The 14,611-nt window shown below is 31.9% G+C and overlaps 1 protein-coding gene across 1 annotated transcript in view; it reads right to left on the reverse strand.

Moving 5' to 3' along the window:
• LOC148956205 (putative imidazolonepropionase) overlaps positions 1–14,611 on the reverse strand; it is a 124,113-nt gene that overhangs the window by 36,027 nt on the left and 73,475 nt on the right. Inside the window, exon 7 of the mRNA XM_089094495.1 lies at positions 6–224. Within this exon, the coding sequence (XP_088950621.1) occupies positions 6–224 (219 nt within the window). The remainder of the gene's footprint in view (positions 1–5; positions 225–14,611) is intronic.

Raw genomic sequence — 14,611 nt, forward strand, 5'->3', positions numbered from 1 at the left:
CGTACCATGCTTAAGCAGTGTGCATTTGGGTTGAAATCAGTTCCTAAGGCTATAGCAACTCCAGCATTGATCATTGTTCTGACTGGTGGCGACTTCAGCCTTAGGGCTATTACTGTTGTAGGAAGTAAGACTGCAATACAATTCGCCTTATGCATCATTTCAATTCCAACCGGAGAGATCTCTTCCAGATGGCTCATGGCTTCAGCGCCCAAGGATGCACCCATCTAAAAAAATTAATAGTCAGGTTTACTATCAAGATTTAATGTTTCCCTCTCACACTACGGTCTTCTAAGCCTTTCATGAATCGCCAAGATTTTAAAATAAAAGAACAATAGGAATAATTTATTTTTAGAACCATTATTTGTGCACATGGTAAATAGAAATAAGGGGAGAGAATAAGAAAAAAAGTAAAAGCGTACAAAAAACATGAATTGTTAAATTATACAAAGATTAAGAAACTATCTTGAAAACAAGTAGTAAACTACAAGCACTAAACTATCCATTGCTAGACCTCAATTCCTACGGGATTGACTCCTTGACATTTATAGCGATCACCAGTTATCAGCTCAGCAATCATTTTATGTGTTTTTTTGGTACACGTTCATCTTAAACTATAACCAAAAATAAAAAGCTAAGTTTCAAATCAGGGAATGCGGTTTCCGGTTTAAGTGGGACTTTCTATTTACCAGTCTTCCCTGAAATTACTCTTTCAGTCAGAAGAGACATTTATGATTTAATTGGAGAGGCTCAGTTACGCAGGAACTGCTATTAATCTTGGGTCGATCATTCATGTTGCCTCTGCTAACCCAGGAACTATCTCATTGCCGTCCACAAGGTTTTCTGTAGTTTCTGTTCGATCTTTTTTTTGTCACCTTTAAACGAAAATGAAATAATCATGCAGTGTTTACATAAAGTGGCTTATGCTTCAAATTGTTTGGGATAACAACTTCTACAACACAAAATCTGACGTAGTGGTGAACCAGTTAATATTCCTTTTGTTGTTTATGAGTCCGGACAGTTGGAAGATGGCTTTGTCAGAAAATCAAAGGTAATCAAAGAAGCCTTATAAGTCTTCCAGTTTCTCAGATCGTAGTTGACAGACTGATGCAGATTTTTCTATTTTTACTGCCTTCTGTCTAGGATTATCAGGAATTAATAAGAATCCAAATAAAGATGTGCCTTGAAAACACACCAGAAAGACTCTTGAGGGATTATCAGTTCTTCACTTCGTTTTGAAGTGATTTCTGTATTTCTCGACTTGGTTAATTCCGTGCAGCATGAAAGTTCCTTCTAGTCCTTGTTCTCACCCTTCAAACTGAGTAAGTGTCTCTTAGACATTTAAAAACTAAGGCTCTTCACATTCCAATATTGTCTAAAAGCTTGAATTCAGTCTGGAATTCTGCTGTGTGATAGAGCATGATGACACTGGACCGGTCTTCTACGATTCATTTCATCTGGCAAAAGTTTTGAATGTTTCCAAAATGGCTGTTATAAGTCGCTAGTTAGGTTTACTTGTGTATTCATTCATTAGCACCACTTGGAACAAGACAACTTGATATGTTTCATATAGCTACGGAGTATCACTCATACCCAACATCCTCATTCGAAAATAATTTACTAAGTTCTGAAATTCGGGAGTGTGGAATACCTTGCCCTATTATATAAAAGAATCGATTTCATTAAGGTTGTTCCGAAAAACTATTAAAAAATTTCTTATTGAGATGATAAGAAAGTTGTTTAACGGGTTTTTGTTGTTTTATTTATATGTTTTGTTTACTGCTGTTAGTTTAGTGTATCAATATTATTTGAAAAAGATATGTTTCCAGTTCGGTGTGCTATTTGTGTAAATTGATTGATTTCTCAAATTCCTGTATTGACCGTTTATAGCCTCTGGCATGTTGGCATTCCAGTACGGGAATAAAAATATGTATTGTTTTTTATTTTACAAATAAATCAAGTCAAGTCACTGAAAATATACTTAGCTTATCGTTTAGCATTTTCGGACAAAAACACTTCCACGTAAAATGAATGTCCTTGTGCTGACGAAGATTTGGTAGAGTGGGTATTATTACAATATTTTGTAGCAAAATAAGCTTTTGCTGAAAAATAAAAGTGAATGTGACAGTTTTCTTTAAACATACGTGATCGCTGTTACTACTAAAAGTTGTACATGACATTTTCAAACGTAAAAAGTAATTGCCAGAAACCGTTGCCTGAGCAAATTCCATCAGGCTTTGATTCTCGTTATCTACATTACCCTGCTGATCTTCCCTCTAAGACAGCTTAGAAATTAGTTTTTGGCAATTACTTCAGAAATTTCCATAATGTCAGATACAACCTTTGGACGTAATAGAGGCGACATATGGATTGTTTTTAATACCAATTATTGTCAGTCTAAGTTCAAATTTTTTTTAGATGAATCAGGTGGGGACACTTGTTGCCACAGCAACGATGCAGAGTAGAATTGCAGAGTAGATGCAGAGTAGAGTTATGTCACTTGTTATTTTGATGTAAGCATTTACTATTATTATTGTTGTCATTAATTTTTTTCAACAGTTATTATCGATTTGGCAATAAATCAGGTGCAGTATGTTTTTGATAAGTGCATTTCTAATAAATAGAGGTGTCAGATTTGTGACGGCTAATCAGTCAGATTGATGGTCAGTCTGCTAAACGATGCCAAGTTATTGCACCACAAATAAGACGACCTAGCTACTGCATTGGTTAAAAATAAAACATCAGACTGAACCAGCATTATGTGTCGTGAACAAAAAAAAAAAAAAATCATAAAACGACAACCGGAACGAATCAATTGAGTGCAACAGCTTATATTGATGAATCACTATGCTGTAGTAGGTTTAATAAAGAATTGAAAAAAAAACACTATAAATGTCGGATATAAGCTTAAACCACAAATTACTTCATGCAACAACATAAGACGGTGTAAAAAGTGAAATCTAATATATATCACTATCACTATATATATGAAACACTATATATATGAATCACTGTATATATGAATCACTATATATTTGAATCACTATATATATGAATCATTGAATATCTAATACCATCATTGAATATAAAATATTGTTGATATTCACCAAATATCCTTTATGGAATGTTGTGTTCAAAAATTTATATTCCATAGCAGATTGTATGAGGATTAAAGACGTTCTAAAGAAGTTTGTCAGGATCTAAATCATGATTATAACGTTATCCAGCTTCATAAAACGACTTAAATGAAAAAAAACCACAAAAAAAAACAAAAAAAAAAAAAACGGCGTGCAAAAGTTTGTAAAATGAATGCCAGAACGCACCAGTTAAATACATAATATTTTGTTGATCAATTCTGTTCCACAGCAGACTGTACGCACATAAAAACTAAAGAACTTCATCAAGACAAGGTTTGGTGCAGAGAAAATGGATAGATGACGATGATCAGATTGGCCAATAAACCTCTTGACAACTCAATGGAACACAAAGAACATGCTTGAATACATCAATACCAGACGAAGTACATGGTAAGATATTTAGAAATATCCAAAAATTTAGATATATGGAAAACAGACGAATCTCACGGCTTACCCAACGACCAAAAATGGTTTCAGTTTCAGCATTATAAAACCTTAATTAAAGAGTGGAAAATGTAATAGCGACAATTATTTACTTTAACTGACGATTAAAGTTAGCTCTCCTGTTACGACTATTTCTGGAAAGGGGGAGAAGGCTCATAAAGCAAAGCGTGAGTTCAAAAATATCCGAGAAAAATAGTTACATTATAGGGAAAAGATGAAGCTATAGGAATTGTAAAAAATCTGTGTATCCCGGGGGAAGTCAACCCGTGCCCTCCTTCATTTAGGCACATGTCTTCTATGAAACAATAAATTTTTTTTAATATTAATTAATATATCAACTTTGCAAGTGTAGCCACTCAATTCTTTAAATCCAACAATGTTTACAGCTGCTACTCAACTGGCCTTATTTCCTTAGCTCCATCCCTGTAATTGTGCTTTTGACATTAAAAACAATTATTTTTGCTCACACCTATGTAGCAATACGAGCCACTGAAAGTTTTGTTTCGTGCGTTTGAGTCCTGCACAAAATACCAACCACTAAAACTTCATGTCATTTAACCTACTCATTCCACTGGTATAACCAAGCTCACAGTACATGCAATTCATGTTCCCTCTGACTTATTTTAACTCGACTGAGCTTAGAGAAGCACAGAAAACAAATTTCGCGACAAACCTAAGGACAACTTTCCCCATAGTAATTTTCTTAGAGCAAACATTAGAACGTCCCTCAAGTAAACTTTTTTTCTAAAGGGGACAGTCAAGTCCCGAGAGAAGATATTCCCACCTTAAAAACAACTCTTTCTAAGTTCCTAATTTTGTGGTAGCTTCAAAAGATTTTATCTGAGGTATTAAGGAACTATTTAGAAGTTTTTAGCCAATACGGTCTTTTCTCGTATTACTACAGACATGAAAAAGGCTGCTTTTAGCATTTAGAAAGTAAATACGGACAATTAAAAAAAAATGTAAAGAGCTTAGAAATATAGCAAATCAAACAATATATTGTTATCTCAACCGGTGAAATCAGCAGTGCTGTAAAGTTTTTCAAGTATGTTATTTAAATACAAAATTGTAGTATTCAACCATGACATTGGAAACTTTCTAGTAGCATCCAGTGGCTTCAAAGATGCATTAAATTACCCTGCCTGAAATGGCAGTTTTATCAGATAGCTGTTATTGTGGTCTATGGGATTTTCTGAACAGTACTCAGCCAATTCAAAAATATACTTTGGGTTTTGTTGTTAATGTGTTTTATTTTTTTTTAATAAAACTTTTTCTCTAAAAAAAAAAAAATAGGCTCTAAGAAAACACGACTTAAAATTAAAGATCTACGAAGATGAAGTTGTACACTGTATTTCTTAAAAAAGGAATAATTTAAATTTTATGCTTATTCCAAACACACAAAGATTATTGGTTTAAAAGTAGACATATCTATAGAATAGAATAATAGAATCGAATTTAATTGCGCTAAAAGCCCATAGGCCATGGCAAAAACTATAAACAAAAACCATTAAAAAGAAATTGCACATAACCTAACATAATCCTACAGAAATCTACTTCTATGATTCATCGAGAGACGAAGGAATCGTGCCAAGCTTCTGATACCTAGAAAACACTCATCCGCACACACATTCACCAGCCACTCAAAATCACAAACCCCCCTACCAAACACTTCCGGTCTCCAATCACTCAGCTCCTCACATTCACACATCAAGTGATACACGCTCTCAGCTAAACCTCCACACATAGGACAAAAATAAGGACCAGCCTTTGATTTTTCCCTCCCGATAAACTTTCTTCTTTGATTCATATTTTTGATTCATATTTTGATTCATATTTCATACTTCTATGAAAGTTTCTTCATATTTTACAAGAATTCTGTCTAGGCTGTTTTCCCTCCCCTTTTTCTAAAATTAGGCGAATTTTTGGGGAAACACCCTGATTCTCGAGGAGATTTTGGGAAAGAACGAAATTTGATTTTCAGCAAGATTTAGGGGTAAGTAGCATTTTTACACAGTTGAGACATTTTTGGGGTTTCGGAGAACTCCGAAACCCCAAAAAATTTGAAGATTTTGTCAAAAACCTTGGGATTCCCCAAGTACCGACTGCTGGATTGACTTTCTCATTCTATCAAACTCCTCGGTATATGATTCTTAGAGTCTTTAAACCCTCAAATTCAATGAGTTACCAATATAACACAGTCAGAAAAACTGAAGTACCTTAGTCAAACTTTGAGCAAGCCCAAGGGGCTCACATCAGGTCCTTCCTTTAATCACACAGATAGAAATCCTCAGATGACTCTGATTCCACTAAGTTCTAAATCTTCAAGTCTCTAAGTTCTAAATCTCTAAATCTCTATTTAAATGTGTCTATGAAACTTCTAGTTTACTTGGCCATAATTCTTGGGCTTTTCAACCAGTTTAACTAAGGGGGCTAATTAGACATTATTAATCCACTGACACGTGGTAATGCAGGGATATACAGGGCCCAGGAGGGGGAAAATTTTGCCCTCCGCCCAATTCTATGCTTAAAAAGGGCTGAAGACGATTTAATTTTAGATCAAATAACCCTTTTTCCATGTCTCTTGTGCAATCCATTCGATACTATGAGGTCCAGGAAAACATGATACGTAAGAGACACGAAGCTCTTTGCAAAATCACCCCTACTATGTTCTTCGTTGACTACATTATTCATAAAGGTAAGGGTAGTAGTTATACCGATTATACTCAGCATACTACTACAGTAATAACAAATACAAAATGCTATTTTCCTTATATTATTGTTTTCGAAGCTTTTCCAATTCCTTTACTTACTCATACTGCTGAAACACTCGACTCGTAGTTTTCCTCTTTTTCTTCTCATTAAGGCAGTGACAGAACTTCTGTGGAGGAAAATATGGATAAGATTCGCTATGAGCATCAGTTTCATGTAATTTGTGGCAGTTTCTAGGTGAAAAATGTTGTAGATGTCGGAAATATATTATTTCTTTTAAAAGATGGCACCAGATAAAAGCTGGTACACAGGAGTTATACATCCTGAACGAGTACTTGGAATTGATAGTGATAACAGGAGTAGAACCAAAAAATTAAATACAGATCAGGAAAAGCAGACACAAACAAATGGAGACTATTGAAGATAGATAGACGGGTCATTTGGCATGAAAAGAGAGAAAAAGAGAGAAAGAGGTACACAGGAGTTATATATCCTGAACAATTACTTGGAATTGATAGTGATAACAGGGGTAGAAACAAAAAATGTTGAACAAAGAATGTTGAACTATCTTCAACAAAGAATGTTGAAGATAGATAGGCGGCTGATTTGGCGAGTGCAAATACCTTTAGTACAAATACCTCAGCAGATACAAATACCTTTTAAAATTCAAACTCAAAACGACCAGAAATTACTATTAAAGAATAAATGAAACCCAAAACGAACAGAAATTAAATAAACAATCATAGCAGGAACATACAACAAGTAATAATATAAATGAATAAATAGATTTTAAAGCGAGTAATGCTTGGATTGAATATGAAAATCAAGCTTAAAAAAAAAAAAAAAAATTCTATTGAACTATAAATGAAACTTAAAACGAACAGAAATTAAATAAACAGTCAATGCTAACAAACATACAATAGATAATACTGTAAATTAATAAATAAATCATAAAACGAATGGAACATAAAATTAATGTATAAATCAAGCTTGAAACTAACAAAAATCACTACAAAATAGAGTTTGTTTATGACCTCCTTCTCTCACTGTAAAATTGTAGAACCTACTGCGTCATTGGCACTTTACTGAAAACCATATGCGTCTTGAACAGTCTTGGAAAGTATAAACAACATCCAATTGAATATTTGATGTATAATGATATTTAATTCTTGAAAGATCCATCAGTTCAAGAATTTATTTCAATGTAATTGTATTTTTATTTCAGTACTGTAAGAACTCGAAAAGAAAATATTTGTAATATAATCCGTTCTCATTTAAATTTATTAATTTACATTAATATTTATTGTATGTTTGTTTGCATTGATTGTTTATTTAATTTCTGTTCGTTTTAATTTTCATTTATAGTTCAATAGAAATTTTTTTTTCTTCGTTTTAAGCTTGATTTTCATATTCAATCTAAGCATTACTCGCTTTAACATCTATTTATTCATTTGTATTATTACTTGTTGTATATATATATATATATATATATATATATATATATATATATATATATATATATATATATATATATATATATATATATATATATATATATATATATATATATATATATATATATATATATATATATATATATATATATATATATATATATATTTATATATTATATATATATTTATATTATATTTTTTTTTTTTTTATTTTTTTTTATATATATATATATATATATATATATATATATATATATATATATATATATATATATATATATATATATATATATATATATGTGTGTGTGTGTATGTGTGTGTGTGTATATACAGCCATTATAAATATGATGTCTATAGTCATTCATAAGTATTAATCCAGTTCATAACAAAACTACAAATTTCATGTTTTGCAGATCGTGCTCTTAAATCTCTTACATGCTTCGTTTTTATTGTATAGATTCCATCAATTTAACGAAGTTTAATTACTATTTCTAAAATTGCACAAATTGTGTGTTTTATTGTTGCATATGTTGTAATAGAGAGTTTTAGAGTTTAGGTCACTATTGATAAGGATTGTTCATTACTTACAATTTGTTACATTTTTATAAATTTAAGTTGAATACTCGGTAAACAATACTTCAAAATTTATATTCACCCCTTAATAAAGAAGATGTGACCTGATGCATCCATGATAAAAAGAATGTGAGTCGCGGACTGAATCGGTAAAAGATCATTGAAACCCACTGCGTTGACTAAGTAAAAATGACATTTCTATTGACAAGTAAATTTCTAGAAGAGATAATTCCTAGTAAAGAGTGACATGTTACTCGACATAAAGAGAAACTTTGTTAATATCAGAGCCCACGGTAACTGTTGACACTAACATGAACAACAATCAACTTAGTTGGGTACACATTTAGTCGGGTTAGCGTTTAGGGGGGTGGCAACATCTTTTTTATTAGAGGTAATTTGTGCCAGTTTTAAGTTGGTTATCATTGCTTATTGAAATTTATGTTTTACTTTTTGTTTACATTATGTAATTTTTGAAATTTATGTTTGTCATTTGTTTTATTTCTTGATGCATAGTATTTCTGCTTGGTTTAGGGTTGACAACTTATGCAAGCCAATTACTTCTTCTTTTGAGCTTTATATTTGCCCTTTATTTGTCATGAAAACATGTGTTTTCTAAATTTAGTTCTCAAGAAGAGATCTTGTCTGTCACTAAGGCAAAAGTTCATTGTTTAAGTACGAAAAAGTTATATTTGTTAAATACAGAGATTTGTCTTTTAAGATCTCCCGCTTTCAACTTTGATTGTGTTTTCTCACTGCAAGTATTGTTCTTGTTTCCTACAAATTTCCTACCCGTTGGAATTCTTATATGGAAACTTCTGGAGATGTTTTGTTTAGTTTCTGCTGGCCTCTCACTGTAGCGTAAATATTATATAAATGAAGTTTACTTGGGCCTGATCAGATGGACCCATGATTCACATTACAATAGTTCGTGGACGAAGGGATGTATCTTGAAGCAGCTACGTGGAATGGCATTCAAGTAGTTTTCACTAAAAGTGAAAATACTCTTTTTAAAAAGTTTTCACTCCGTACTGACGATTTTCGTAAAACAAAATGGTTTTAGCTTATGCTTATCCAGTGGTGGAAGGGAAGGAGAAGAATATATCAGTCTATCCATGCTATTGTATCTACGCTAACGTAATTGTAATACATTTTGTATCGAACAATGATCTTATAAGTATTTTCAAATACTTGAATATTTTAGACAGCTCAAGAAGGAAAAAAAGCCAGCTAATTAGAAATTGCTAAACGGTTTTGTTTCAAACAAGTAAAAAATCTAAACTACAATAGCTAAAAGAAATTTAATGACATGGTTGCAATCACACCGCCTGTATCTATGCTATTTATGATGGAGAGTAAGTGCCGTCCGTTCCTTAAAATCAAAAGACGACACAGTCCACTTCTAAGTTGAAGAGGAAACTACATTTGTTGTTTTAGTTCTTTCTCTATTCTTCAAGTGTGGTAATCACTTGAAGATGTAAATTTTTCAAAACCTACTTTTGTAATAATATACCTCTTCTGAATTTTTTGTCTTTCGGTGGTCCTAACTGTAAATTTTTAGCCAAAATTTCAATCAAAATTGTGTAGTCTAACTGAAGATTTAACAACAGCAGATGTGGTGAAGAGGGGTTTGTTAGTTACATAGAAAGATTACTTCTAGATTCAATTTTTTACGTTATTACGTAAAACAATTACGTTATTTACGTTACGTATAACGTATTACAAAAAATTACGTTATTACGTTACGTTATTACGTTTACGTATAAAAAACTTACATCAGTTTTTCTCATAGTCCATGGAGCTTTCGGGAGAGGGGATATGCCTGCGCTTTGACTGAACATGTATGTGTCTACACACTATCTGACCTTTGTTTTCCCTCTTATAGCTCTTTCTCTCCTTTTCTCTCTTTTCAATGCCAAATCACTCGTCTATCTATCTTCAATTCTTTCCCTTTATTTATGTCTGCTTTTCCTGATCTGTATTTAATCCCCTGCTATCACTTTCAATTCCAAGTAATTGTTCAGGATATATAACTCCTGTGTAGCTCTTTCTCTCCTTTTCTCTTTCTCCATGCCAAATCACCCGTCTATCTATCTTCAACAATCTCCATTTGTTTGTGTCTGCTTTTCCTGATCTGTATTTAATTTTTTGTTCCAACTCCTGTTATCTCTGTCAATTCCAAGTAATTGTTCAGGATATATAACTCCTGTGTAGCTCTTCCTCTCCTTTTCTCTTTCTCCATGCCAAATCACCCGTCTATCTATCTTCAACAGTCTCCATTTGTTTGTGTGTGCTTTTCCTGATCTGTATTTAATTTTTTGTTCCAACTCCTGTTATCACTGTCAATTCCAAGTAATTGTTCAGGATATATAACTCCTGTGTAGCTCTTCCTCTCCTTTTCTCTCTTTTCATGCCGAATCACCCGTCTATCTATCTTCAACACTCTCCATTTGTTTGGACACCAGCCCTTTCAATTTCCAATCGAGTGAGCCCTTCTTGAAGTTTCTACAACATCGCTATCTTTCAATCGAATGAGCCCTTTTTCAAGTTTCTACGACAAAGCTTTCAATAACAACTTTAAAAAACCTTAAAAAGCTTTCAATAATGCCTTTAGAAATCTACATTCTTTCCCCATGGAACCAAAAGTGAGAGAGCTTATGTTTCAAGTCATACACATGATTTTGCCTTACCGAAATAGCGTGTCACGTTTCCTGAGAAATGAAGATAAAAAATGCTCTCTTTGTTTTGAAGTAGTGGAAGATAGTTTAGACCACGAGTTCATCAAGTTTGATGAAAATAAGGGAATTTTTCAGTTTGTTTTTTATTTAAGTGAAAAGTGCAAAATTAAAGTTCAAAGTGATGAAGAAAAGAAGAAGCTGGTGAAATTTGACATAAATTCGGATTTGGATGTGAAAAAGAAAAATTCTCTGTGTTGTATTATTGGAAATATGTAGCATTATGTGTGGAGTAGAAGGAAAAGAAAGAAAGCGGTGTTTTTAAAGGGTTTTAGGAGTTTAATTGAGAAGAAAATGAAATTATGGAAGATAAGAAATTATTGGAAAGAGGATTTTTTTTATTTTGAATTATGAATTTTTTTTGTAAATATGGTGGGTGGAAAAAGAGAGTAAGAAAGTAAGTAGTGGAGAGAGTTTGAGTTTTTTATTGGTAAGAGATAGTTTTTTTGCGTGAGTGAGTGAGAAAACAGCGTTGCCAGTAAGGTGGTTTAAAGAAAATTATTGATAATTGTTTTTTTTAATTAGCAGCCAAAAAAGGAAAAAATAGGAAAAAAAAGGAAAAAAATGAAATTTAAAATTGGAGTTTGGTGGTCATTTCAGCTTATTTGTTTTTCGTAAATATTAGTGTGTTTATTTTTGTGTGTTGTAAAAGTAAGCTGAAATGATAATGTAAAAGAGGTTTTTTTTTGGGTTTTTGTTGGTTTTTTTATTTATTTTTTATTGGGATATTTTTTTTATATTTTTTTTTTTTTTTTTTTTTTTTGTAGTGGCTTCTTTGCAGAATTGGAATTTAATAAAATTTTGTATGTTGTTGTAAATGGCCACCGCAAGCGGGGACTTCCTGTGGAGGGGGGACGTCCTCTCTGCGGGAGAGAATTTTATTTTATTGTTAATATGGATTAAAAATTATTTTAGTAGAAGTACAATAATGCGAAGACCACTCTTTGGCTGCTAATTTTAGTAAAATGTAGACTGTAGGTGGCATTTAGTTTTTTGTAATGTTTAAAAGTAGTTTTTTTTTTAATGTTAGTGCCACTGAGAGGAGAGGAGGTGGGATTATTAATTTAAAGTTAAAACAAAAAAAAAAAAAAAACGAACAGAAATATAAAATAAAACGAAAAAAAAATAATAATACATTGTACCCAGATCGATCTTTACTATAAAAATGTCAAGCCTTCCAATCACTTTCGACAATAAAAAAAAATATAAAAATATATATATATATATATATATATATATATATATATATATATATATATATATATATATATATATATATATATATATATATATATATATATATATATATATATATATATATATACATATATATTATATATATATATATATATATATATATATATATCCATTTAAAAAAAAAAAAAAAAAAAAAAAAAAAAAAAAAAAACCTTACATGCCACCAGGGCATAACTTACAGCCCTTACCCTGAAGGCTGGGGGGGGGGGGGGGGAATGTCCTCCTCAAAAACAAAATTTCTATGTGGAAATCCACTACTCTGAACAAAATGACTATCTCAAAATTTTCATTGGATGTGTTTGGGGAAATCGTGGGCGTGGAAGGGGCGTTAGTTGCCTTCCAATCACTTTCGACTATTAAAATGGGCACTAGCCATTTCAAGTTTTTACGACAACTCCTTCGATACGAAGTGCCCTGGCTAAAACCATAAAATAAGTAATACATTGTGCCAACATCATTCCTTACTTAGGCAGCGCTATTGCGCTGTCTATGATAGTATATATATATATATATATATATATATATATATATATATATATATATATATATATATATATATATATATATATATATATATATATATATATATATATATATATATATATATATATATATATATATATATATATATATATATATATATATATATATATATATATATATATATAGATATATATATATATATATATATATATATATATATATATATATATATATATATATATATATATATATATATATATATATATATATATATATATATATATATATATATATATATATATATATATATATATATATATGCATTTCTTCTAACCTCGTGTGTCTTTGCTCTACAGTTTCATTTTTGACATGCTCTAATTGTTGTTTCCGCATATCTTTTTACCGCCCGTGTCTTTGCTCTTCATTTTCATTTTTGACAGGTTTTTGAATTTTGATTACTTCTAACAATTTAGCAATGGTCTTTGCTTTAGCTGCCCGTATTGGTGTTGTCACAATTGATGGTGCAAATTTTCTAAAAGCCCGGGGAGGACGCTCCCAAAACGTCAAGTAATCTTGATGTAATTCCCACCATCAGATTACAACATATCAGAGAACTTGCTGTAGAGGTTTCAAGCTCCTATATACAAAAATGCTAAATTTTGCATGTTTTGCCAGAAGAATGATCATGGATGCGTGTGCATTTGTTTTTTGTTCATTTTTTCTCGGGGTGATCGTATCGAAACAGTGATCCTAGAGGGTCAAGAGAAGGATCATTTGATCGGAAATCAAAAGTTATAGTGCCATTTTTAAGTGACTAAAATATTGGAGGGCACCTAGCCCCCCTCCCACGCCTCTTTTTCTCTTTTTTTGAGATAGCCATTTTGTTCAGCATAGCCGGAAGATCTAGTAACAATGTCTTTGAGGATGACTCGGCCCTCCTTCCCCCTCAGAGTCCCCGGGGAAGGGCTGCAAGCATTGGTTATTGAGAAATACACATGTATTTTTCGGGGAAAGGGGGATTTTTTTAGTGAGGGGAGCACGTTCGAGGATCTTTCTTTTGAGAAATTTTCGGGGGGAAGGTAATTTTCAATGGAGGGGGAACCGGATTTCCTGGTAATCTTTAAAAAATGATCAGAAATTAAATAAAATAATTCAGAAATTCAACTTAAAATAAGGAGCAATATTAAAACTTAAAACGAACAGAAATTGTTACGTATATGAGGAGGTTGTTTCCTCCTTGTTACCTGACTCTTTACGTAAAAGTTCTTTTAGCACTTTTATAAAAGCTTAATATTCTAATAGCTATTCTTAAATAATTGGAACAAAAAGTAAAACTTTAGCATAAACACCAAGGTATTGAGGAGGAGGCTATCCCCTACATGATAATTTCGGTTTATTTTAAGTTTTGATATTGCTCCTTGCCTTAAGTTGCTTTTTTTTATTTAATTCTTAAATTTAGAGGGAGTTAGACATTAATACGAAGTAATTTGTTTATAAATATGATGATTTCAAATTACGGAACTCCGCAGAGCTAGCGGTAGTATTACAAAAGAGCATTTGAAGTTAATAATCTAAAATTTCTGTTTAATTTTGGCTGTTTAGTTATTTGCAAATATTAGGAAAGCAAAGGTTTTGTGGGTCAAAGGAAGCAGTGGTAGATCCAGGGGGGTATGCCCCCCCCCCGCCTAACTTAGTCTAAAGTAGTGTAATTTACTTAATTAACACAAGTCTGCATTAAATAAACTTGCTCCTGATGCAAGTTTATCGGATCAACCTATTTTGCCCCCCCCCCTAAAAAATCCTGGATTCGCCCCTGAAAGGAAGC

Source organism: Artemia sp. Qi Xiang Cuo, chromosome 1 (assembly GCF_049724085.1).
Source record: "Artemia sp. Qi Xiang Cuo chromosome 1, ASM4972408v1, whole genome shotgun sequence".
In the NCBI taxonomy this organism is placed as follows: Eukaryota; Metazoa; Arthropoda; class Branchiopoda; order Anostraca; family Artemiidae; genus Artemia; species Artemia sp. Qi Xiang Cuo.